Source organism: Setaria viridis, chromosome 9 (genome assembly GCF_005286985.2).
Source record: "Setaria viridis chromosome 9, Setaria_viridis_v4.0, whole genome shotgun sequence".
Taxonomy (NCBI): Eukaryota; Viridiplantae; Streptophyta; class Magnoliopsida; order Poales; family Poaceae; genus Setaria; species Setaria viridis.
The window spans coordinates 32261368-32289013 of NC_048271.2; the positions used below are offsets into that span (position 1 = coordinate 32261368).

Genomic DNA, 27646 nt, shown 5'->3' on the forward strand with positions numbered 1-27646 from the left:
TAATTTAGTGGTACATGCGTCACTTGCTACTCCTGCTAATATGTTCTAAAATCTTTAGGATGCCTTATATTTCACGAGTAGCATGAAATAGTTCCAAATCATACAAACTCAAGCTTGGCTCCCCTAAATCACCACATTGGCCACACAAAGATCGAAAAACTGCGATTACAACCCATCAAAACTCTCATTTTGACATGCCAAAATATTTGATGAAACATAAAGTGAAAACTAACAGCAACTCCAAAAGCTCGATTAAAATTGTCCCAAAACCTAATTTAAGAAAAAAAATTACCTCCAACAGTTCCCCCAACTCTTCCACAAAACTCCGTCACCCCGTACCCGACCTCCAGCACCCTGCATATTTGTGTGCGGCTGCTTTTCCCCGATCCCCCTCCACCGGCTCCTTTCCAGCGCAACGAGCCATTCCCGTGACTATTTTGGCCCGCGCGTGCCTTTATGTTGGAGGACACAAGTGGAAGCCGGCGGGGGATGGGAGGTGGAAGGCCTCGAGCTCCGGGCGCGCTCACTCGTCAGGGCGCCGAGGATGACGACACGCGCCCTGATCTCCTCCAGGTCGGCGGTGGCCCTGCTAGACATGGGGATGGGGAGGCTGCCACGGGCTTGCATTTTCTGGGTCCCACCATGTCCCCAACCTCCGGCCTAGCCACGATGCCGTGACCTCACCACCGGCAAGGAGGTCGCCCCCTCGCACGGCCTCGATGCAGCCCCTGCGCCAAGCTCACCGCTGCCGCTCACAGGGTCTCGCTCTGCGGAGCTCGCCGCTGACCACATTAGGATCTTGAGCTGCCAGTTTTGTGTGTATTCAGAGAGACGAACACAAAGTTGAAACGGACAAATGCTTCTCGCTTGTTTTCTCGATGGAAACAAAAAGTAGCAGGGGAATGGCGATGAACTGCTGCCGTGCTTGGCTGCTACCTGCTAGCCTGCTAGATTTAGCGCACCAACTATTGAGATTGGAGGAAAAATCACGCGAAAGGGGATAATCGATCGAGCTCCAAGAAAATACTACCCCTTCCAACCCCAATTACTATTCATTTTTAACTTTTCTTCACATGTAGCTTTTGCTATGTATCTATGTATCTAGATATATACATAGCAAAAACTATGTATCTAGAAAACCTAAAATGAATATTAATTTATAATAATTTGGTACGGAGGAAGTATCATCCATGGTAGAGCTTCTTCCCTGCAATGCACCACGCGCTCGCTGTCTGCCAAGCACCGCAATGCTGCCAAGCTGCGCCCATACCCCATAGAGCCAGCGCGTTGGCACGGCACACTCGCCTCCCGGAGCTCACCGCCCTTAGTGCCGCACGGAGCTGCAGACCGCACGCGCCCCGTCGCCACCCGCCTACGCCATGGGTCGCCACCAGCACCCGCCTACCTCAGCGCCGCCGCAGCTAATCGCTTGATGCTTGCGCCTAGCGGCCGCCCCTACCAAACTCCAAACTCCAGCCAGGATCTGTGAGAGAAAAGCCAAGCATAATGGGAGTAGGAGAGATAAGAGATTAGAACAAATAGTGAGAGCATGGTGATGGCAGCCCAACTGAGGGTCCACACAGCTGACATAGCTGGTTTTGAAGCATTGGGAAGTTTATTGTTGGAACCTGCTGTGGGTTACATAATTTTGAGAAAAACTTTTTATAGTAGAATTCCCAATAGATACTTTTGAGGAAGAATTTTTTAGCAGACTCTCGGAGTTGCTCTAAGTCAACAAAATATCACGTAGAAAAAATATTTGCTTGTTTTAACATCCCAAATTCGGTTTTAATAGAACAGGAAAAAATGAGACCAAAGTTCCGTGGAAGCGAATAGACTTTATTATCTCCAATTTTGACGAGAACTAGGAAACGAATCCGCGTGCATTTACCCAAACAAATTCAATGCAAGTCTTTATACTAGTAGATCGCATCTATTCCATCAGCTGATTGCAAATCTACCATGGCGACCTTCCTCCACAAGTTCGTTGACGCCGAGCAATGGGAAGCCGAGGACGACGTCGGGCGGCTTGGCCTGGTCGCGCACGCCGCCTTCCTCCATGCCGGCTTCCTGCCCTACGGCGCAAAGCCACGGTCCGGGCAACTGAGGAAGCAAGCCGGGGATACGGGCTCGTCGTCCTTCCTGTCCCGTCGGTACACGGCGCCGGAGCTGGCGCACCACGACAGCGCGGAGACCGCCGTGCTGATGCTATGCAAGGGCGAGGGTGGCGATTTCGCCCTCTTCATGTACCTGACGACGGACCGCGACATGCGACGCACGTATCGGCAGTGCTGGACGGAGCCGCCATGGCGCCCCTGCTCTCCCGCAGCCTGGACGACACGGATCCCTGGGGCTCGCGGTTCTGCCGCTGGCTCGCCGACGGCGCTTGCTGGGGCCTCCTCGTGGAGCTGTGCCGCAGGAACGGGCTGCCACTGACCGTCTTCACGTCCTTGCCGGAAGACGTGGTGGTGGAGATCCTGAAGCGGGTCGGCGACGGCGAGGCCCTGGCGAGGGCGGCGTGCGCGAGCAGGTTGCTGAGGCGCCTAGTGGCGGCGTACGACGTCGAGCTGTGGAAGCCACTGTACGAGGCCGCCGTTGGCGTTGGGGAGGAGTTGTACATGATATTTTTCTTCCCTAAGCTCTCCGAGGGGTTCATCAGTTGGAAGTGGAGGTGCGCGAAAGTGTTGCAACTGAAGCAGTTTTTCTCTCGTCCTATTGCTACAACACCACCGATTCAATCCAACCCAAGGAATGCGAGGGGAAAGAGAGGGGAGCGCCGCTGCCGCCATCCCAACGTGCCATTGCACGACGACTACGGTACGAAGCGACAGGATTCCGGAGACGTCCAGTCGCCAGAGAGAATTGCGACGGAAAAGAGCGCCGAGGGCCACCGCCACAAGGTGCCACGGTACGACTGGAATAGGAAGCGGCGACACGTTGCTGGAGCAATCCACTCGCCGTCGTCTCGCTACCGATGGAATCACCGGTGATGCAAGCAACTACGGAGTCTCAACAGCTCAAACTTGAACTTCTTTTGCGTGCAGAATTTCAAGTGACGACCCGTAAAATTGTCGGGAGTATAGGACATTATTAGCTTCACTCCACTACCTATAAAAAACATGCAGGCAAACACATCTAGCTCCACCAACTCTAACTTCGGAAAAAAGGTGGAGCTAGCGGTCAGATCTACGTTTTTTGTGGAGTATCTCAAAGGGTGCTCCAAAACCTCCAGTTTCAAACCTCCTCATAAAATTGATAGCCACCATTGCCACTCATTACAAGATACCGGTTCGATTGAGAAAAGAAAAAATCCCATCACCCCCTCATCCCTAAAAAATCCCATCACCCCCCTCATCCCTGCGCTCGGCCGACTGCGCCACCACGGCTGGCCCTGGCCGCCCTGGCTCGACCTCATCGCCCCTACCCTGCTCCCCTGTGCCGCCGCGGCCGATCCTCCTCACGTCCCACACTTCTCCGGGTGGGCGGTCAATTGGAACGTGAGGTTCGTGGTGGCTTAGGACTGGCAGCGTCTTACCTGGATACATATCTTTGATCCCTTTGTGCCACCATGGTTTCTGTCCATTGATAAGGTTCCTCCACCGCCTGCCACGCCGCTGCCTGATGATCCACGGGTGAGGATTGCAAGGAGGAAGAGCGCGGAGTGCCGCTGCCGCAAGGTGCCGGGGCACAGCTTTTACAAGGGGAAGAGACATGGTTCCGGAGCGATCCACTAGCCGTCCTCTCGCTACAGGTGGAGGCAGCGGTGACTGCAATCAACTACCCAATTTGAACAGCATAACCATGCAGTTGTTCTTTTACTTCCTGAATTTCAAAACTACCTATTGCAACATCAGCGGTCCCTGCTTGCAACATAAAAAATAATGCATAAAAATATCAACGTCTTTCGACTCTGAGATAGAAAATTCTCTCTGCAACATGAACACTATATTTCATGCAACATTCACTATGAAACATATAGAAACAATAGTTGCAACATCGATGCTTAACTATGGCAACATATGTCGGAGCGTTCGATTTTTTAAGATTTTGGACATTTGATCCCTATCATTACCGAACGAACTAACTTGTGGATTATTGTTACTAAGAAGTTAGTACCACATGTTTTCATTTGGAGAATGCTAGACTACACTCGAGTATTTTGGAGAGCTTCAACACTCGATTTTTCAACCAATCGGCGAATGCCATGCATGCATTACTTCTTCTCCTCCTCCAGCAATGGTGAGTGACTCCTTCGGCAAGCTTTAGTGTTTCGAGGTTGTTGGTGAGGGATGACCTGTACCCTGTGGACCTAGAGAGAGATTCAGGGTGGCTTGTCAGCCGGCGGTGGAGGCGGGATAGATGGCAGGAAGCGGAGGCGGCGAGGGCGCCTCCAGAGTTGGGTGGTAGAAGACCCCTGGTGGGCAGTGGAGGCGGTCAGGCGTAGAAGACCAGCTGGTTAGCGTCAGCCGAGCGAGCAACCGGTGGCCATGGGGGAGCTTGGTCGGACTTGGTGAACAAGACACCGGGGGAGGAGCAACGTTAAAAGGGGTTAGTTTTGGGGGGAGGGGAGTGAGGGGCTGGAGCTCCGGCGACGGTGGCGGCACCGGAGTCAGGGAGGGAGCTGGAGGCAGTGGGGGCCGGGTCTTTCCTCGCGTGCGCCGTGAACAGATAAGGGTGTTGCATGCAGGAGAAGGTTTAAGGGAGGGTGGGATATTATCTCAGACATTCACTTCAAATCCAACAGAGAAAAAAATCGAGTTCTAAGAATCCCTAAACACCCAAGTTAATAATTACTGGACTCTGTTACTATACAGAGTGCAATTTGAGAAACTCGAACGGAATACTAATATTGTACTCCCTCCATTTGAAAGTATAGGTCGTTTTGGCTTTTTTCTAGGTTAATAGATGTTTGTGTTGGTGCTAAAATCGGGCTAACACACAAACACACTCGAACATGCAGCGTGCGAAAGGGCTCCTTGTAGCTCCTCTACACGGGTGGCCAGACCGGTATGGTAGGCCGGTCAGACCGGTTTCGCCGGCGAGCCTGGCAAAGAAACCAACGAACGCTCACCCGGGAGGGACTCCATCAGGGTAGGCACACCTTGGGTTGTTCTAGGATCGGCAGGCTACCTAGAACGTCCTCAGATGTTGTAGAGATGAAGGAAGAACAACAGATGGGGATTGGAAAATCTAGGGCAAAGCGAAAAGGTAAAAAGGCAAAATAGTAGATTGATAATGTTTTTGATCGATTGATAATGTCCTAATGGGGAAGGGAGGTCTTGCCCCATTAGGAGTCGAAATCCTAACAAATCCTGTGTCAAAATACAACTCCTAACTCGGACGACACAGACCAAACCGGTCTGACTACCTTGGCAAACCGATCTGACCGGTTTTCCTAAGTACAGATTTTCCTGAGGTCATAACTCTCTCATCCGAAGTCCAAATCGGACGTTCTACATATGCATTTTGATCTACTTGATGAGAGCTTTGGTCAGACCAGTCTAACCGGTTTAGTGAGCAGTCTACTCGGATTCCGCTAATCTTGGTGACAAACACATGCCCCTATTTTTTGGCTAAGGATATGTGCTAAAAAATACTCTCTTGGATCAAAATTGCCTAAGGATGATGATGTACAAAGCATCGACCATATATATTTTTTCTAAGAGCGATAACATTCTATCAACCATAATACTTGATTTGCTCAAGTTAACGCTGCATTTACCTGCTTGGGCCTCCACTCCTCTCTGATCCGTGTTTGTTGTTCCATTGCTCCTTGCTTGCACATCCTTTATAATCTCTTTTTTTGAGTGTGGGGTAAGCATGAGGGACACCACCTCAGCTGTATACACTTAGAATTTTGCTTGTTGCTACTCTCACAATGTCCAACAACGGTTAATACATTATTTTTTATCAGATTACTATTGCAAGCGACCTATCTTTGTAATGCACCATAGCTCGGAAATGGAATAGGATATTGAATCATATATGGTTGCATGTACATACTAATATAATCAGCAGGTGAGTAGCAGCAAGGATAATATTAAGACCAAGGCATAACTGATCCAACAAAAGAATACGGTGCAATAGCAAAATTATCTTTTTGTTAGTGCATACCTTGTTGTCTTTCATGTCTTGGTGGTGATTTTGCATCTCTAGCATTATTTGGCCGACTCCTTCGCTTCTGAGCAGCTCCTTTCTTCTTATATTTGGCCAGGAGTTCTTCAAAGCTTGGCCTTACTTTATTCTTGGATTTGGAGGTATCTCCAAGCTTGCTAGAGGCACCGATGAGACCGGCCTGAGGACCGGTCAGACCGGTTGATGTGCTGACAGCCTTCTTATTTTTGTCTTGCCCCCCCCCCCCCCAGGCGTCGAAGCCTTTGTTGCAACTTGAGGGGTCTGCTTCAATGGCACCTTCTTCTCAGGCCTCTCCTCACCAATGAGCACATTCTTGCCTTTAGCCTTATTAGCCTGATCCGGCCGAATGAGTACTTTAGGATTTGTTAACTCAAGAGTGTTTGTAGGAAAGGGATTTTGATCAAACTGCATTCCATGAAACTTCAATCTTCCTTCATTGATGGCCGATTGTATTTGTCTATGGAAAATATTGCAGTCATTAGTAGTATGAGAAAAAGAATTATGCCACTTGCAATAAGCATGCCACTTTAAATCATCAACTCGAGCTATAGTATGAGAACGCTTAATCCTTCCAATCTTCATTAGTTCATCAAAGATTCTATCATATTTAGACACATCAAAAGTGAATTTCACCTCATCTTGCCGATTTTTATGGACTGTCTTGAAAGAAACACAATGCTTGGTGTACTTTTGGTGACCATACAAACTCAGCAGCATACACATCTTTACTCTCATCATCCGACGATTCATAATTTAACATATGCATATTAGAACGATCAGATTTGAACCAAGTTTCTTTACTTTAGGTTTCTTGAGCCAAAGATCTTTGCAAAACTTGGGTAATATTAGCATATTCATGGCCTTTCAATCTTTCTCTAATATGGGACCGCAATCCATTAAAATCTAATTTAGCAAGATCCCTCCCAGAAGTAACAAGATTATAATAATTATTTTTTGTATCTCTAAATCTTCTAATATAATCAGCAATAGGTTCATCATGCTTTTGCCTAACCGATGTTAAGTGACTCAATCTTAACTCATTATCTCCACTATAAAAGTGATCATGAAATTTTTGCTCTAATTCATGACCTTCCAATCTTTCTCTAATATGGGACCACAATCCATTAAAATCTAATTCAGCAAGATCCCTCTCGGAAGTAACAAGACTATAACAATTTTTTTTGTATCTCTAAATCTTCTAATATAATTAGCAATAGGTTCATCATGCTTTTGCCTAACCAATGTTAAATGACTCAATCTTAACTCATTATCTCCACTATAAAAGTGATCATGAAATTTTTGCTCTAATTGCTTCCAAGTTTGAATAGAATTGACAGGTAATGAAGCAATCCATGAAAAAGCAGTTCCAATTGAAAATAAATAGAATAACAGCACTTTCACTTCTATGGAGCTAGCTTCTCGTAATTGAGCAACATATTGGCTAATGTGCTTCCAAGTAGTTTTTCTATCATGCCCGCTAAATTTCACAAAATCAGGACAACACCAACCACAAGGATAAAAAACCGAATCAAAGCTCAAGGGATATGGCCTTTGATATGTACGGGTTTTATGTTTCACCTCTATTCCATAATTCTCCTTCATTGGTTTAGCAAGATTGGTATTAAACCTATCAATAATTTCTTGAATAGTGGTTGGCCTAGATGATTGTGATGTAGAAGCATTCGATTGCAACACATTCTGTTGTACAAGTGGATTAGAAACATTATGTTGCAAACGGCTATTAATATGTGCATTAGGCATGGAACCATATGAAACACCCACTCCAACAGGAACCACGGGCAGAGCGCCACGAGCTACTGTAGTATATGGAGCTACAAAACTAGGAACCTCACTAGATTAGCCAGAGCCAGCCTGAACGAGAGGTATAGTACCTATAGGCTCTGGAGATGATGCATATGGAACCATGACACCGAAACTGGTCTGACCTGTTGGACCATGCGGTCTGACCGATGTAGTCTGACCATATTGAGGTGGGGGTGTTTGTCCCATGAAATAGTTCAACGGCATGCCATACTGAGGCTTCATTACGAGTGCTGCCAATGCACTACAAGATGGATTTCAGGTAGTACAGTATTAGAAATAGATGCAACATCATTACCTCCTCAACTCGTTTACCATTGCTCTTATCTAGCATATCTTGCATATTTTTAGCTAATGATAAGTGCAAATTATCTATCACAGTAGTAAGATCATTCATGGTAATAAAAGGAGATGGCGATGATGATGTGCCCACATTGGTTTTCACCTCGAGTGGTGGAGTATCAAAAGTGTTGTTGCAGGTAGAAGCAAAGTTGATCTCCATAATCTTCTTGACCGTGCCTCTTCGATCAACTTTAAAACTTGCAATTGCTGCTTGCAAGTACTCTTCATCGTGCTTCTTCTTGCGCTCCTCCAGCATCTTGCGGATCTCTTTAGGAAGTTGGTCGGACGTCGGGTTGATGACGTTCTTGGGGTGACATTGCAAAGATCATCTTCACCGGCCATTACAACCGATATGTCTTTCTTCTTCTTCCCTAGCGGAGTCGTCAAAATGTGTTGGCGGTAAAATTGGGCCAACACACGAACGCAATCGAACATGTGGCATGCGGAGGGGCTCCTTGTAGTTCCTCTGTGCAGGCTGGTCAGACCGGTATGGTAGGGTCATATCGGTTTCACCGTGGAGCCTGGTAAAAAAAACAACGAACATTCGCCCGGAAGAGACCCCTTTAGGGCAGGTGCACCTTTAGTTGTTCCAGGATCGTCAGGCCACCTAAGATGTCCTCAGACGTCGTAGAGATGAAGGAAGAACAATAGATGGGGATTGGAATAGCTAGGGCCAAGAGAAAATGTAAAAAGGTAAAATAGTAGATTGATAATGTTTTTGATCGATTGGATACCCTTATTGGCTGTGGCCCTTTATATTTATAGGGAGGGGAGGTCTTACCCCATTAGGAGTCGAAATCCTAACAAATCTCGTATCAAAATACAACTCCTAACTTGGACTACACAGACCAAACCGGTGTGGCTGCCCTAGAAAATCGGTCAGACCGATTTTCCTTTGTGGATATCTTCCCGAAGTCATAACTCTTTCATCCGAAGTCCAAATCGGCCTCGACGAGAGCTACATAATAGTGAAGTTCAATTTGCATTTTGAGAACTTTGGTCAAACCGGTCTGACCGGTTTGGTGACCGATCCGCCCATATTCTACTAATTTTGGTCATACAAACATCTATTAAGCTAGAAAATCCAAAATGACCTAGAAGGGAGGGAGTAAATTATGGGGGTGTTTGGCATGGCTCCACTCCAGAACTCCAACAACTCCACCAAGAAATCCAACCAAACACCTCAACTCCAAAACTCCATGACGCAGCCTATGGAGCTGTAGTGCAAATGGAACTGGAGTTTTGGAGCACCTCTTTTGCTGCTCCAAAACAACCTCTTTTGACCCTCCTCGTGGAGTTGCAATGCCACTTGTTACACAAAAAAATGTTTCGTTCTGTTCCTCCCGAGCTCCCACCCGTGAGTATTTCCCCACCCCCGTCACCTGTCGCCCGTCGCCTCCCCGCCGCCCGTCGCCGTCGTCGCCGAGCCCCGCCTTCCACCTCCCCGCTGCCCGTCGCCGCCCCGCCCCCGTTGCCCGTGGCCGCCCCGCCGCTCGTCGCCGCCCCGCCCCCGTCGCCCGTCACCGTGCCGCCCGTCGCCCGTGGCCGCCCCGCCCCCGTTGCCCGTCGCCGTGCCGCTCGTCGCCTCCCCGCCGCCCGTGGCCGCCCCGCCCCCATCGCCCGTCGCCCCGCCGCCCGTCGCCTCCCCGCTGCCCGTGGCCGCCCAGCCCGCCACCGGCCGGCCTCGTCGCCGTCCTGGCCCCGTGGCCGCCTAGCCCGCCGCCGGCCGGCCTCGTCGCCGCCCAAACTTGCTGCCCAAGCCCCGCCGCCGCCCAGACCTGCTGCCCATGCCCCGCCGCGGAGCTTGACGTGGACAACACCGAGCAGAACGTGGCAGGAGAAGAAGATGGGAGAAGAAGATGGGATAGAGAGGATGACAAGTGGGGCCTGAATTGGGGGCAACAATGGCAATCCATACTGAAATCGATCTTTTTTGGAGTTGAGAGTACCCATCTAGCCAAACATCCCATTTTTATTCTGGAGTTATAGAGTGGAGCTGGCTCCACCTAGAGTTCTGGAGTGGAGCAGCTCTGCTCGGAGTTGGAGCCATGCTAAACGGGACCTATATTTATATTTAGGCATGCACGACGCGGCAGAAATACAAACTGGACATCCGACGCACTCGATCCACATGGGTTGTTTTATTGTTTATTGGGTTGATGCTGCTCTTCATCGGGAGCAGTCGCAAAATTCCTTGCATTTCCTAGTGGGGCAGTTTTCAAGATGGCAAGAAAAGCAGAAAGGAGCTAGCATTTTCGTGTCTTTCTGGTGTCCTACTCTAACCGGCGACGATGATGTTTGCTCCACCGCCAGCTTCTTCTGACCATCCTCTGCCACGGCTGTCGGAAGGAGCTGACCGGCAATCAAGGAAGGCAGCAGTACCAAGCAAGCCATGGCTGCCATCTTCCTCTTCAGCACCACTCTGCTTCTGGAAGGCATGCTTCTTAATTTTGATATGATACCTGCGAATGCGTAATTATTTATAGTACTCTTAGCGACGGCTGCACATATGGCCTGCTGCTAGCTTGCCAGAAGAATAACGAAGCTTGGGACCCAATATATTTTTAGAGATCAGTAGGAGCAATATCCAATAGATTGGAGAAGATAGTGAGATACTATGTAATGGTGTATACTACCTCTATCCTCAAGCTATATAACGTTTAGGACAAACTTATTTATATAAATGAATTAATTTTACTTATCTTAAATGACTACCTTAATTTTAAATATTTAAGGATGGAGGTAGTATAAAATATTCTATGCGTTGCTAATGTATCTCTATAGTATAATCTATACTCTATATATATTTTCTTCTATATCTATAATATCTATCCATATCAATAGCTATCTATCTATATCTATGTCTTCTATCTATACAAATACAATAAAGAATAAGTTTTTAAAAAATGTTTCTATCTATACGGCGCTGCTAGTGCCTAGACCTCCAATGGAAAATTTTCCATTAGACGATCCGATGATACATTAAAATTACCTAGTGCAACATCAGTGGTCACTACTTGCAACATGAAAATAATGTGTAAAAATGACTAAGTCGTTCAACTCTGGGATAGAAAATTCCTGTCGCAACATGAACACTATATTAGCAAAATTTATTGTGGAACATGCAAAAACAATAGTTGCAACATCGATGTTTAACTATTACAACATATGTCGGAGTGTCCAATTTTTTTTAAGATTCCTTACATCTGTTCCTAGCATTACCGATAGGTATATTCTCTGTACTCCTTATGTTAGACCCATTCTATGTACAATAAGGGAAGTGTTAGAAAAAGGAGAAAAGGCATGAAGAAAATTAGTCTACCTTTTCTTGACATTTTTCCTCACTGTGCATGACATGGCACCCGCACACGGTACCTTCCCGACCTCATATCCCATCCCTCCTTGACAGTACCAATCACTCAGCAAATCAGCCAATCAATCAATACAGTTTGGAAGCTGCGCATCATCAGGCAATCAATCAATTCACCAATCCACCGCTTCCATTTGATTTTGAACCAGCATGAGATCCGTCTTCATCCATCCTCGTCATTCTTCTTTCATACTGGCCTTCCATCCAGTGCACTACACGAGCTTGCCTTTTTCCATCGCTGCGGAGGCTGCTTATTGCCCTCGGTGTAAGAACTCACCACTACTCTAAAATATTAGAATTGGATATAAATTGCAAAACTCTTTATATGATAAGTTTCACATTAAATAAATTATAAATGCACAACTAGACAGTATATTGCATAGTTTAATGCAATTAAGTTCGCATAATTCGCCCGGTCCCCTTCTTAGATAATATGAGCAAAGATTACTTTCACGACTCCAATCACCACCTCACCCTAATCAGTTGGGAGTACTAGTGCGTAGATTATATGCAATCACCACCTCACCCTAATCAGTTGGGAGTACTAGTGCGTAGATTATATGTAGGCACGCACGATGCGGCAGAAATACAAACTAGACCTTCTGTGCACTCGTTCCATGGGTTGTTTATTTTTTTGAGAGAATTCCCTATATAGCATTAGAAAAAAAAACATGATTCTCTGTATGACACTAGAAAAATCTGTCTTCCCTAATTGACAACGGAATATTTTCTTGGCTCCTTTCTTAGCACTTCCTTTGACTGGATGTTAAGTCTGACATGAAAAGATATTTTTGCACCTGATCTTGTCATTCAAGTTCTAGTAAAATATTGTGTGTCCCAAGCAGCTGCACATAATGTCTTCCTAATTTATTCCTTTCTTAGGTTTGAATATGAAAAATCCATGATATTCAATGAAAAAAGAATTTTGATCCTTACTAATGTCCAATCAATACACTATCAGTTGCCCACTGCAATGAACATCCAATGTTGATCGCCACCAGAAATTAAAAATGAAATATTAATTCAGCTAGTTATCTTGAACCCGTGGGTTTTTTTAGATTAAGGAAATAAATCCGGTCTCAGTGTTTTGAGTAACCCGTGGGGTTAATTAGGGGGTCAGGGCAAAATGAAAATTGCTACCTCCTTCGGTTCTGGTTGCTTGCATGTCGACGCAGCAGAACAAGAGTTTGAGTAGCCGGTCCAACGTAGATGCACGTCAGTGTAGAGGAAGTAGTCGATCGGATCTTCTCCTCCTCATCCTTGCCTCAGCAGCTGCCTTGCGCCGCCATAGCTGATCAGCACAGCAACAGCGCCTCCACATAGTCCACACGTATGGGGAAGAAATGCCATGCGCCGGTGTGCTAGCATCATGTACGAGGCAGGGGTCTCGGGCTCAGTTCGAGGGGAAGCAGCGGCTAGGGTTGCGGCGTGGTGGGATGGTGCGCCCCTAGCCCCACCCCTCATATTTATAGAGCACATTAATGGGCTTCCAGGCTGAAGGCCCATTAGTTACCCTAATCCATCATGGATCAACTATCTCGTGGGCCTTTAGTCCAAATTGTTATGATTGCCTCTTGGGCACATCACCAACAATCTCCTACTTGCACCAGAGACAATCATATAGGCAAGCTTTTCCAATATTCAAACCCCTTAAGTGTGTGTCGTGTTAGGTTCATGTGCAAACGGAATGGAAACCATTTTCGAACCACAAGTCAGCAGCGGTACCTAGCAGGACATACTGACTCCTGGATGTACATAAAAAACTTATCGGCTGAACCTAGGTACATTCATTAACATACTAATCCCTTTGCCTCACAATACCAGTCAAGCTCAAGGTGAGATGCGTGCCACCATTATGATAGCTCGACCATTCACTCGATCAAATAGTGAATTCAATTCATGACTAACATTTAGTCATTGTTTGGCATGGTCATGTACTTCCCAATCCAACTATCTCAAGGGCCCCAGAGATATCTCTCGTGTTATTTAGGAGAGGCAAATTCCATCTTGATCTGCTCACATCCCATTCTATATTTCATGATACATCCGAAAACTACTTTTATGACTACCCAGTTACGGAGTAGCATTTGGAAGTCCCAAAGTGCATCACTACACATAGTGAGAAATAATGGCGATCTCAAGTCTAAGGATCTAGCAGGTGTACCACTTGAGAGAAACTGATGGCACATACAATATAACAATCCCAGCAATGTCTCAGGGTGGATCAATCAAACACCATGTTTACTAACATGTGTTCACATTATTAATCTGATATCTCCATATCTATGGTCCGTGAAACGTAATCATCAATTAATACATGTGCCAGTCTCTGTCATTATTATCCCACATAATCATATAGACTAGGGATCATTTAGAATAACATCACAATCAACAAAGAGTTCCACAAAACAAGTCACATAATTGTCAATCAATGTAAATGATAGCTACTCAAGGAACAAATAACACTTTATTCAATAGTACATAAACATACTCATGACACAAGTCTCGCACACACACTAGGATCCATCACTGATGTAAGTGTATAATACCCATAGATCTAGTGTGCACCTCATGCTTTACTTTTATGATGTTTGGTGTGATCTAGGCTCATTTGCTTGTGCAATGGCTCCACTATTATCACAATAGAGATCCACTAGACTAGACGCACTAGGGACAACACCTAACTCAGAAACAAATTTTCTGATCCAAATAGCTTCCTTCGCAGCTTCAGAAGCTGCAATATACCCAACCTCTATCGTCGAATCTGCTACCGTCTCTTCCTTGGAACTTTTTCAGCTCACTACCCCTCCATTGAGGCTGAACACAAACCAGACTGCGATTTGGAATCATCCTTGTCTATTTTGAAGCTAGCATCGGGTGTAACCTTTTACAACGAGCTCTTCTTTACCTCTTAACACTAGGAACACATCTTTAGTTCTTCTTAAGTATTTAAGAATGCACTTCACAATTTTCCAATGAGCCTCACCATAATCTGATTGATACCTGCTCATAAAACTTAGAGCATAGGAGACATCTAGGCGCGTTCATAGCATGGCATACATGACGTCTCCAATAGCCGAAGCAATTGGAATGACTCTCAACCTCTTTTGCTCATCAGGTGTCGATGGACTCTGATCCTTTCTAAGAGTAATGCCATGGGCATTGGCAAGAAACCTTCTTAGAACCTTGCATATTGAACCGATTCAATATCTTGTCAATGTACGTGTCTTAGTTTAATCCAATTAGCCTTTTCGATCAATCCCTATAGATCTTTATGCCCAAAATATATGCCGCCTCTCCTTAATCTTTCATTGAGAAACTCTTTCTTAATGAAGATTTAACGGCCACAAGCATTGGAATATCATTTCCAATCAGCAATATGTCATCCACATATTGGACCAGAAAAATAAGTGGGCTCCCACTGACCTTCTTGTAAATACAAGGCTCTTCTACGTTTTTGATGAAACCAAACCCTTTGACCACTTCATCAAAATGAAGATTTCAACTCCGAGATGCTTGCTTCAATCCATAAATAAACATTTGAAGTTTGCATATCTTCCCATCATTTTTAGGATTGACAAAATCCTCAGGCTGTGTCATGTACACAACTTCACTTAGGTTTCCATTAAGGAAAGATGTTTTGACATCCATTTGCCACATCTCATAATTGAATATGCAACAATTGCTAGGAGAATGCGAATAGACTTTAACATTGCGATGGGCAAAAAAGTTTCATCATAGTCAACATCTTAAATTTGCTTGAAACCTTTCGACACCAATTGCGTCTATAGTCATGAATATTTCCATCCATGTCTGTATTTTTTTTAAAAACACATTTGCAATTGATAGGTCTCACATCATCAATCCGATCAACCAAGTTCCAAACTTGATTGTCATGCATGGATTCTATCTCAGATTCCATGGCTCCAAGCCATTTCTCAGAGTCGGGTCCCATCATTGCTTACGTCTAGGTCATGGGCTCATCATTGTCCAACAAATAATATGTCATGCTGCTCTGTAGTTAGGAGTGTCAACTTTGGAGTTGCGTGACGTGCCCTTGTAGACCTTCGTGGGGCTGGTGCTTCAAAAACAGGTTCAAGTTGCACAACATCTTGTGTAGATTCAGTGGGTGTTGAAACGTTTTTAGGTGTTCTTAAATTTCTTCAAGTTGCACCTTGCTCCCACTAACTCCTTTTGAGAGAAACTCTTTCTGCAAGAAAACACATTATCTTCCACTCTATTATAAAAATAATGTCCTTTAGTTTTCCTAGGATACCGCACAAAGAAGCATTTGTCTGATTTTGGAGTGAGTTTGTTTAACATAAAATGTTTGACATAAGCCTCACATCCCCAAACTTTGAGGAAAGACAATCCAGGATGCTTCCTGGTCCACATCTCATATGGTGTCTTCTCAACAGACTTAATTGGAATCCTTTCAGTGTAAACGTAGCAGTTTCTAGAGTATAACCCCAAAAAGATAGTGGAAGATCAGTCGGGCTCATCATCGACCTAACCATGTCTAACAAGGTTCAATTCCTCCACTCGGAGACCCCATTCCACTGAGGCATTCCAAGTGGAGTCAATTGTGGAATAATTCCACATTGTTTTAGATGATCACCGAATTCATGGCTCAAATATTCACCTCATCAATCAGATCGCTGAAATTTAATTGTTTTGCCTATTTGATTCTGTACTTCATTGTGAAATTCTTTGAACTTTTCAAACAATTTAGACTTGTGCCTCATTAGGTAGGTATACCTATATCTACTAAAGTCATCAGTGAAAGTAATGAAGTACGAAAACCACCTCTGGCTACAGAACTCATTGGTCCACATACATTAGTATGTACAAGTCCCAACAAGTCACTTGCCCTTTCACTTTGACCAGTGAAAGGAGGTTTAGTCATCTTTCCAAGCAAACAAGACTCACACATGTCAAGTGATTCAAAATCAAATGAGCGCAACAAACCATCTTTAAGGAGTTTTCAATGCACTTCTCATTTATATAACCTAAGAGACAATGCAAAATAAAAGTAGGATTCAAATCATTCGGTCGAGCTCATTTTCATTAATTTTATAGACAGATTTATCCTCAAGATCAAGAACATATAATCCATTCACCAATGGACAATGAGCATAGAAAATATTATTATAATAAATCATCAATTTCTTCCAAACATGAAGAAGAGATAATGTTCTTACTCAAAGAACGAATGCAATAACCATTATTCAATTCCAAAACTAATCCTGAGGGTATTGACAAGTAGTAAGTGCTGACCTCTATGACCGCAACCTTGGCTCCATTGCTGACACGAATGTCCAACTCGCCTCTTGTTAACCTTCTAGTCTTACTTAGTCCCTGCAACAATTGGCAAGTGTAAATCATTGATCTAGAATCAAATACTAAAGATTCACTAGAAGATGTAGCAATATTAATTTCTATAACATTTATACGTGAAGTGGAAGTCTCACTTCCATTCTTCATCTCACTTCCATTCTTCTTCTTATCCTCCAAATACTTCTTGTATTTCCTAGACCAATGTCCCTTGAAATGAAAGTGGAAGCATTCGTCATCAGGAAAAGGGCCAGATTTGCCCTTTGGCTTAGGCTTAGAGCTTGGGGGCTCATTGGGAAGGACCTTTCCCTTGCCTTTGCCTTTGGGAGGCATCCAAGACTTCCTCTTTTTGTTCTTCTTTTGAACCACCATCTCATGAGTGCGGTTTTTCTTAATGCTTTACTCAGTTGTCTTCAGCATGCCATGCAACTCAACCAATATTTTCTCCATGCCATTCATCTGATAGTTTAGAATGAACAGTGCATAGCTCGCTGGGAGCAACTGGAGAATGACGTCTATAGCCTGGTCATCCTCGAGTTCAGAACCAAGTTTGTCCAAAGTCTCAATGTAACCAATCATCTTGATCACATGGGGACTAACTGGGCTGCCCTCTGTCAGCTTGCATGCAAACAAGAATTTTGAGATGTTGTACCTCTCAGCCTTAGCTTGGTTCTCAAACATTCCACGTAGCCCCTCAATAAGAGTGTGAGCATCCACATGCTCATACTGCTTCTGCAGATCAGGGGACATGGTGGCAAGCATGAGACAGCTGACGTTGAGTGTATCATCACAATGCTTCTAATAAGCTCTACAGGCTGCAACATTAGCATGAGCAGGGGGATCATCTGGGTATGGTTGCTCAAGAACATACTCAGTTTTCTCTTGCCTGAGAACAATTCTCAGGTTGCGGTACCAATCAATAAAGTTAGCTCCATTAAGCTTTTCCTTGTTAAGCACAGATCGCAAATTGAAACCGGAGTTGTTACTAGCAGACATGATCTAAAACATAGGATAAAAAATGCAAAGTTTTAGCACTAGGTTATGTACCAATCTTCTATTAACCATATTAATAAAAGCCACTTCCACTATATCAACATCGTCTTCCCTCTAACGACATATAGTGGTCTAAGATCCATATTCACTAAAATCCTAGTGAGCTTTAGCTTCACTGCTAGAAAATTCAGTGACATAGGTGAACAATAGTTTGTTAATCATATCCCTATATGACTCTTGTCTGTTGGACGGCATCCAATGCCTCGGCTCCCAACTCTATGCCATAAAGCTCAAACCCATTTTGATAGTTTTGTTGAGTAAACCAATACTACACTTGTGAATGTCCGACATCCACGCCCCTATTCATAATGATAGCTGATGGTACTTTACTTTGGTAAACCTACCACACAACGATCAAAATTTGTAGGTGCAGCTATTGGTAAAAGGCATAAAAAAACTCAACTTTTCTAAAGGAAGCTATTCTATCATGACAAAAACATCCACCACATGTAAAGCATGAACAGAATATTAAGTAAACATCATAGGCATATATTGTGAATAGTATGGCCTTTGGAATCATAGTGGTCCCCATCACCATGGTTCCACCTTGATCTCTATCACCATGCTTCTTGTGGTGATCACCATCACCACCATGCTTGATAAGGCCTCCATGAACATATGCAAAGCTACTACACCTAATAGCTGATATATGAATTACATGAGGGATCAAGCATCACAAGTCGACAAGTAGGTCATTATACAATAATGGGACAACCTCAACCCGGTTGTGTTAACTTGCAACATCGCAGGTTGCACAAATATTACACGCAGATCATCACATGACATTGAGGCCATACCATTCACATCATACCCTACAAAAATAAGTTAAGCGTAGAACGTCTTCTACCGAAATGATGCTAGGATATCACTGTAGCAGATAGTAGATATCACTACCGAATCACTATGGAAATGTCATCGCATTGATCACATCAACCCAATTTCTGAGCCATTCAGAATGTCTCAATTCCACTAGATCAATCATATTGATCAGTGTGAAAAGTGTGTATCAGAAGACCGCAACACATGACCTCGATCTGTTGGCTCAATCTACAGACTATGCACACGACTAGCCCCGATGGTGATTCCAACTGGTGGGGACAAGTCACATGAACAACAGAGAAGGAGCACGTACTAATCTTTTTGTCACATGATGCAATCTACTCGAACCCGTTCCATCCCCTTATGATCAAATGATCTAATCAAACCGTGCAACATAAGATTCATCATATGAACCTAACCGTAATAGATCACATCTACTACCATCACATATCACCTATATGTGCAAGATCCATACTAAAGACTATGCAAGATGGCTCTGATGACACTGTAGGAATACGCGAGTAGGCTGCTCTTGCAATAACAATTACATCTACCACTTAACCCAGGGAACTTGCGAGTAGAGGAGTCATGGATCGTTACCACTAGACGCACAGCGCAGCGGAACAAGAGTTGGAGCAGCTGGTCTAATATAGATGCGCGTCAGTGTAGAGGAACTAGTCAATCGGATCGTCTCCTTCTCGTCCTTGCCTCAGCAGCCGCCTCGCGCCGCCGTAGCCGATCAGCATAGCAGCAGTGCCTCCATGGAGTCCGAATGGGGAAGGAACACCGTGCGCTGGTGTGCTAGCACCGCGTGCGCGGCAAGGGTCTCGGGCTCAGGCCGAGGGGAAGCAGCGGCTAGGGTTGCGGCGTGGTGGGATGGTGCGCCCGTAGCCACACCCCTCATATTTATAGAGCACACTAATGGACTTCGAGGCTAAAGGCCCATTAGTTACCCTAATCCATCACGGATCAATTATCCCATGGGTCGAATAGTTATGATTGCCTTTTGGGCACATCACCAACACTTTTCTCTTGTTGGCCTTGATTCAAAAACAAAGATCTTGTGCATCGCCTGCATGATCCAAAGGAAGCTGCACAGGAGAACACAAACCTGAGAGGAGCTGGGTTCTCACTGTCTTTGGCGATGCACTCATCCACTAGGTAAAAGCAGAGTCCAGTACCACTATTTCGTCCACAGAGAAGGAACAAAGCTGTTTGGGCAAAACATCGAGCACCATGAAGGCAACCATGGGTCGCCTGGATCGTGCACGCCTGTAGGGAGAGGCACCAAGCATAGCAGACCCGAGATAGAATGGGACCTCCAGAGTGACCATGTGCATGGTGTAGCAACGGACGCTTGGCGCGAGGACGACATCAGATGGGAGGTACAAAAGGCGAGCGCCGACGTGAGGGAAGAAGCAAAGGAGGTGGGGATGGACAGGAGCCGTAGGACTGGGTGAAGGGGCTAGCGGCGGCAAGGACGGCGGTGGCAGGGATAGATGTGGCGGCGGCAGCAGTGGCAGCGGTCTGGCGATGGTAACAGTAACACAGTCATCCAACCAAACTTGCGTGTTCATTTTCTTAGGGGTAGTTTGGTCCACAAATCAAATATCTGACATGACCAACAGTGACTTCCAACGGAAGATGCTAGCGGATGTAACGGAAGTGTCAATAAAGAAATCAAAGAAAAATTCTAGTGTCAATATAAGGGATGGCAAATTTTTCTAGTATATAGAGAGCTATTTTTTTTTTTGCAGTGCTACATAAGGAATTCTCACTTACTTTCTAGCCCAGTATCGCATCAAGGGTTCATCAGGGACAAAAGCAATACTCCCTGCATACCCTTGTGGGGCACTTACGAACATGGCTGCAAAAGCAGAAATGAATTAATATAATATCGTTCGGAGTCCCACCAGCGACTATGGTGTGTGCGCCACTGCGAACTACCTCTCACAATCCGCTGCTACGGCCATGGGAAGCAGCTGACCGGCAATCAAGGAACAAAGCAGCATGAAGCAACCTGTTGATGCGAAAATACGTCGCGCCAAATATTCAAGCAGTGCCAGAGGAGCTCCTTGTACCACCTATGCACAAACCGGTCAGACTGGTTTGGTAGGCCGGTTAGACCAATCTTACCAGAGAGCTCAACATGGCTCCAACGAGCGCCTGCTCAGGATGGACAACATTGGTACACGTGCACCTTGGGTAGCCCTACAACATCGGTACACATGCACCTTGGATAGTCCTAGGCTCGGCAGGCCATCTAGGGCGCCTCCTCATGCCATATGGATAGGAGAAGAATAGCACATGGTATTGAAAAAAGTAGAGCAAAGAGAAAAGAAGGGTAAAGTAAAAGATTGGTTATCGATTGATTGGATACCCTCAATCGACTATGACCCTTTACATTTATTGGTAGGGACAGTCTTGCCTACTTAGCAGTCAAAACCACACTACTCGGACCCCTTAGCTACGCTGTAGTAGTAATGCATGGTAAAAGCATCTCTACATCGGCATGTAAAGATGTCTTTTTACATGATTTAGAGAACGTGTCAATGTGTCACAATATTAGACAGCTTATATGGTTAGTAGCCTTAGAAAGGTATTTTTTAACATGCTATTGAAATCATCTCAAAATGGAACATATTTAGACATGCTTGAAAGCGTCAATAACCTATAGACACATTGTGTTGGGGATAAATCCTCCGTACCTGCAAGGAAGGAAGAAAACTGACTCCAACTAGGATTCCTCTGTAATCCTACCAGGAAACATACCCTACAATCATAATAGGACTCCTCGTAACCGACTAGTAATCTCGTCCCCTGAGTATATAAAGGAGGGTAGGGGTACATAGATCGGCAAGCTCAGAACCATCATCAATAGCCAACAATCAGGCTACACAACACCCAAGCGCAGAGCACAATATACAGCACCCCAAATAGGATGTAGGCTATTACACTATTCTGGCAGCCCAAACCTGTATAAATCTGTGTTTTGTGTCCTCGCTTTTACCTTTGAGTTCCAGGTCTGACGATTCCCCACCAACCAATCTACTACCTAAGGTACCCCTCGGTAGGTTGCAGAGTATAAAACACCGATAGCTGGCGCGTCAGGTAGGGGTGATTGTTGAGATCATCGGGTGAGCTTGAAGGACCTCATCATCAAGATCAATCTACTCAACGAGAAGCTAGTCATTGAGTTGGAGTTTCGATCAAAATAAATCTACGTCGAAACAAAATTGATGTGCTCCGCGTTCCAATCGAGTCACGTGCGGATTGAGAAGATGTATGCGAGCACTGCTACCCCGAGGTCCAGCCACATCAAGTCACCGACGACTACTTCGACTACACGTTCTCGACTGCAAAACTAGTCAAGGATAGTCGACTACTCGTCTCGACTAGGAAACTAGTCGAGGACCACTACTTCAACTACTCGTCTCGACTAGAAAATTTGTCGGGGTAGACTTCACACCGTCGACAACTACTCGGCATCGACTCTGACTAGTTGGCTACATCAACAATCAACACGGCTTTGTCGACAATTGTCCATGAATCAAGATAAGTCACTTTTTTATTTTTATTTTTCGGCTTGTTTTCCGCATGGAGGACAATACGCCGACTACCTATTTGTGTACACCTCTCGATGGTAATTAGCTTCGGAGCTACACTACGCTAACTATTCCTTGGGCATGTTGACCAACAGCCACGGGCTTATTGGTACACCGAATTATGGAGGTTACGGCCAAGGGTTTGGTGCACTGAGTTTTGGAGGCACTGCTACGGGTTTGGTACATTGAATTTTGGAGGCAATAGCCACAGATTTGATGCATTGAATACTGGAGGCTCACAACGACTGCACCCTAAGAAGGCACAAATCCTATACACATGACACGCGCTCTCCTCGCCAAAAGGCAGACAAGTCTCAACGACTACTTTAAGTGCAATCGTGGTCTCTTTTGTCACAATGCCGACTACTTATGTCTTCTCTTAATGGTCACCAATATCCTTGAGCAGAATACACCTCAATTCGCGATAACCTCAAATTTTCTTTCACGTCTAAATGCTAGCACGCATACACAAGAAACAAAGGTCTCAAACGTGCAAACAGCAGTGCCGATACGCATACACGAGACACAAAGATCTCACACATGCAATGGCAATGGCTAAATAGGGACTGAGAGTCTAAACATGACAGGCTAACTGCTCGGAAGAAATATGACCAAAATAAGAGCATGGCACACAAAATTTACATTCATTACCGAATAAAATTCACTAGTTCCAAATTCTCCAAATATGCTACATAATGTATGCATCTCTTTTTTATAGGTCAATCTTCAACGACGACTCTCATGGACGCTCAGTGTACCAACAATGGCTCCACTAGCTCTCAAACTTGGGGGCTAAGCGCCAATAACTACTCGATGTGGCTCTTATGGTTCACTTGGCGCATAAGCTCAGACGCTGGATGTCACAAAACTACTCGGATGATGAGTTGTGTGAAGACTAAAGACCCTCGGATTGATTATTCAATTATTCCAAGGATCAGGGGCTGATAAGCTACACCCAAGATTCTTTCAAGATGAAAGAAGAAGATTCAAGATTTTATTGACCCTCAGCCTGATTCTTCGATTCAACCTAAGGCTCGGGGCCTACTCTATATGGAGTGCAACTTCTGCCGCCCTCCATATCACATTCCAAAGATGAAGATTACCAAATCAAGACGATCAAGGACTTGAGCACATCATAGCCTCATGGCAGCTTTGAGGAACTTTGAAGATTCAGCTAGACAAAGTACTCGAAGAGCACCAAAACTACTCGGCAAGGATCTAAAAAGCACTCAAGGTTGCTGCATTCGACTATGAAGTGCTCGGGGGCTTGTCGGGGAAGGATCCCCAATATCTGCAAGGAAGGAAGAAGACAGAATCCTACTAGGATTTCTCTGTAATCCTACTAGGACTCATACCCTGTAATCCTAATAGGACTCCTCATTGTAACCGACTAGTAATCCCCTCCCTTGAGTATATAAAGGAGGGCAGGGGTACCTAGATCAGCAAGCTCGGAACCATCATCAATAGCCAACAACCAGGTTACACAACACCCAAGCGTAGGGCACAATATACAACAACCCAAACAGGACATAGGATATTACGCTACTCTTGCGACTTGACCCTATATAAATCCGTATCTTGTGTCCTCGCTTTTACCTTCGAGTTCCAGGTCCGGCGATTCCTCACCAACAAATCCACTACCTCATGATACCCCTCGGTAGGTTGACGGCTTTAAATCACTGACACATTGTACAACGTATCTAGACAATCATCTATAGTAACGTATATATGCTTTTTGACATGATTTTAAAAGAGTATCAAAATGATACAGACTTAGACATGCTTTCAAACGTGAATAGCATGTAGACACATCATAAAGCATATGAAATAACCTTCCATATAGACATGTAAAGCGTATCACAACCTTCATACTTTTACATCACCTAAGGTTTCTAACTAATACCATATTGCATGCTGGAGAAAATATGAACACATGCTGAAGAAAATATGCACGTAATATAAATGTACCTACATGATCGTCTCTGTAATACTTACTCCCTCCATCCCATGAAAAGTGTAATTCTAGTATTTGAAAAAAATTCGTATAAAAGAGTACAATCCCAGGAATTGGATCTAACTACCTACCTAATTAAGTTGTCAGATCTGATTTGCATACCAAAACTTACTACATGTGGCCAATAAATGAGGGTATTAGTCTTTTTACGCTACCACTAGTCTATCTGAAAAAAATAGAATTGCACTCTTCATGGGACAGAGGGAGTACTGCGCAACAAGGCATCACTATAAAACTAGGATGTTTTATATATGTATCTATGAGATTGTTTACACATTTCTTAACACGTTTTTATGGTGTCTACAAAATTGTATTAATATGTATAAACATGCATGTAATGTGTCTACACAATATCTCTTTGTTTCATAGAAACACTTAAAAAATTCATCTCTACAGAGTCTAACACTATCCATATGAAAGGGTGCCTACATTGATATAGAGATGAAATAAAGCGTGTCTAACTCTAAATATAGCATGCCTGCAAGGGAGGTATTCTTGTAGTGCCATTATGAATTCCATGTCAATATACAAATTCTAACTCGGACGACACGGATCAAACCGTTCTGACCTGTTTTCTTGGGTGCAGATCTTTCCGAGGTCATAACACTTTCATCCAAACTCCAAATAAGATGTTCTACATATGCATTTTGATCACCTCGACGAGAGTTATGCAATGTTGATGTCCAATTCGCATTTTAAGGACTTTTAAACAAACCTGTCTGAATGGTTTGGAGACTAATCCATCTAGATCCACCAATTTTTTACCGTCATACACAACCTATATATAGCTGATATCATGTCACCCTTCAACCTACATTATTAAGGGATGGTGCCAACATTAAGGGCCACTGCACCAGTGCACAGTACATTGCAGAGTTGCAGTCACCGAGGAAGTCCCCCCGGCATTGACATTTTAGGTGCCACCGTCTGCTTCCAATGACCATCCTCCTCCACCATGGGCATCAGTGTTGACGGCAGTTAGCATGTCAATTCGTGAACCGCAAGTGCACGGGTCAATTCATGAACTGCAAGTGTACGGGTCAATTCATGAACCGGAAGCGTACGGATTAATTGTAGCTTTTCCATTAGAGTATTCCCCCTCAAGGTTTATCAATTCATGGAACAAGTGGGATGCTGGCTCTCACTTTATACTAATCATACCAATGAAACCAAGCAATATGAGTTGTGTAGAAAGATAAACTAATCTATACCACACAAGAAGCAAAGGTTGATACAAGATAGATAATAGAGATAGATATGCACTCCCTCCCTAGGATCTAGGTTCACATGAATATGCATCTAGTACACAAATTGGTGCTGCCTTCACTTGCTATCACACAGATTATGTGCTAGATCGACTCTTTCCCTCATTCATACTATCACTACACAGGGATACTCAATAATTCCGCACAGACATCTATATCAAAGCATCTGCAGAGTTAAGCTAATCACCATAATTACCACAAACTCTACTAAGGACATATGAAGCCCTCACATATGTAAATAAAGCATTGCAATGACATAGACCATGAAGCATTGATAGGCATGATGTACATGTAATAGTTACATATCAAGGATCCAAACAATCCTAGGGATGAACATAGACTTTACGCCATCACCTTACAAAGATTAACGCAAAAAGGGGTGAAGGAGACTCTGGAGAACGTCGTCACAGAAGATGGTGGCGAGGGGGGGTGCAAGAACACCTTGGGCCGATCGGCCTAGGGATCCTCAAGCCGATTGGCCTGAGGGCTTCCTCGCACATCCTGCCCTCCGCTAGCATTGTTCGTCAAGGTGATGTGACCTAATCCCTATTTTTCGTCTTGTGGCTGAAGTGGCTAGATCTAAACTCATTGGAATCCCCCTCCTTGTTGAATTTCTTGGGTATTTATAGTTGGCGGCATCGATTGGGGTTCCTTCAAGGCCAAGTATCTGGAAAAAAACCTAGGGACGTCACGGAGCCGCAACCGGGATGAAGCTGTGCTTGTGGCGGAAGGAGGCTGGATGCTGTGAAGAGATACTGGGCGTTCTCGTCCATCAGATCGCCTGATGATTTGTTGTACTTGTGGTGTCCAATGGAATCTTGGAGCGTCAGCTAACAGAAGCATTACCGAATCATTATACGCACACATTGACAACATAAGAGTACCATTAGATTTGTTACGAAAAATACTTGGAAATATAAAAAATCTTATATGTGAAAATATATTTTATAGATATTATTCATCATATTGTTGCATTGGAGGACTATCTTTAATTTAGTATTGCAGCCAGGAAATTTTTTATTTTTAACCTTTTTTAAAAATATTTTAAAAATAAACCCCTCCCCAACTTTATTTGTGCGGCGTGACCCTTTTGGCCGCGCTGCTGCTCGTACCGCGGTAGGAAGCCTCTGACACGTCATATGTACTGGCGCAGTAGAGGGGTCACGCTGGCGCGGCGGTGACGTGGCCTAGCGCTGGCCGCACTAGCCCGCCTGGCGCGTTAGCCTTGCCACGCACCAGCTCCCTCCTCCTCTCTCCTTCCTATCTTCCTTCCTCTAGAAACACCCGAGCTCCACCAAGAACTCGCCACCACCCCCCGGCTCCCCAAAAGCCCCCCAAAATCCGGCGATTTTTAGTGGGGAAATTGGGAGGAATCGATCCCTGCATGCTTGGGAAGGTATTCCCCTATTTTTTTATTTTACCATACCATTTGCTAGATAGGTGGATGTTTAGATGACCTAGGGTTATGGATGTTGTCTCGAATTTTTTATGAAATTGAATGTTGTTACATAGTATTGGATACTTAGTTCATACGCAATAGACTCTCTGCCCGCAATTTTTACGTGTAGAACTTGTTGCATGCTTAGATTTAGGTAGTTATTGATCCATTTGTGTATCGTACATGGCATTGGTAAGTTTATTCGTGCAATATGTCCAATTGATGTCTATAGTTCGTATGGTAAAGTAGATGGATTGTTTAGCTAATTTTTGGTCACTTGATGTGTAGGTGAGATGATGGCTTCCGGGTGTGAATACAAGTGGCGTAGGTGGTACATGCATTACGTGGGCGAGTCCGATGCGGATGCTCCCGTACCTCCTACCCTTCAAGTACCGGATTGTAGCTGTGGCGTGCCAGCCAAGGTGAAACAATCATGATACCCAAACATCG

General features: G+C 44.6%; 1 protein-coding gene across 1 annotated transcript; it reads right to left on the bottom strand.

Moving 5' to 3' along the window:
- Positions 1-17401: 17401 nt before the first annotated feature.
- LOC140221178 (uncharacterized) lies at positions 17402-17752 on the bottom strand. Its single transcript, XM_072290494.1, has one exon. It carries the CDS (start codon positions 17750-17752, stop codon positions 17402-17404), a length of 351 nt encoding a protein of 116 aa, XP_072146595.1.
- Between the last annotated feature and the right edge of the window lie 9894 nt (positions 17753-27646).

What these genes read in the sequence shown, in the direction of transcription:
- LOC140221178 (XM_072290494.1), bottom strand. Translation starts at nt 17,752, where the DNA reads ATGTCCCCTGATCTGCAGAAGCAGTATGAGCATGTGGATGCTCACACT.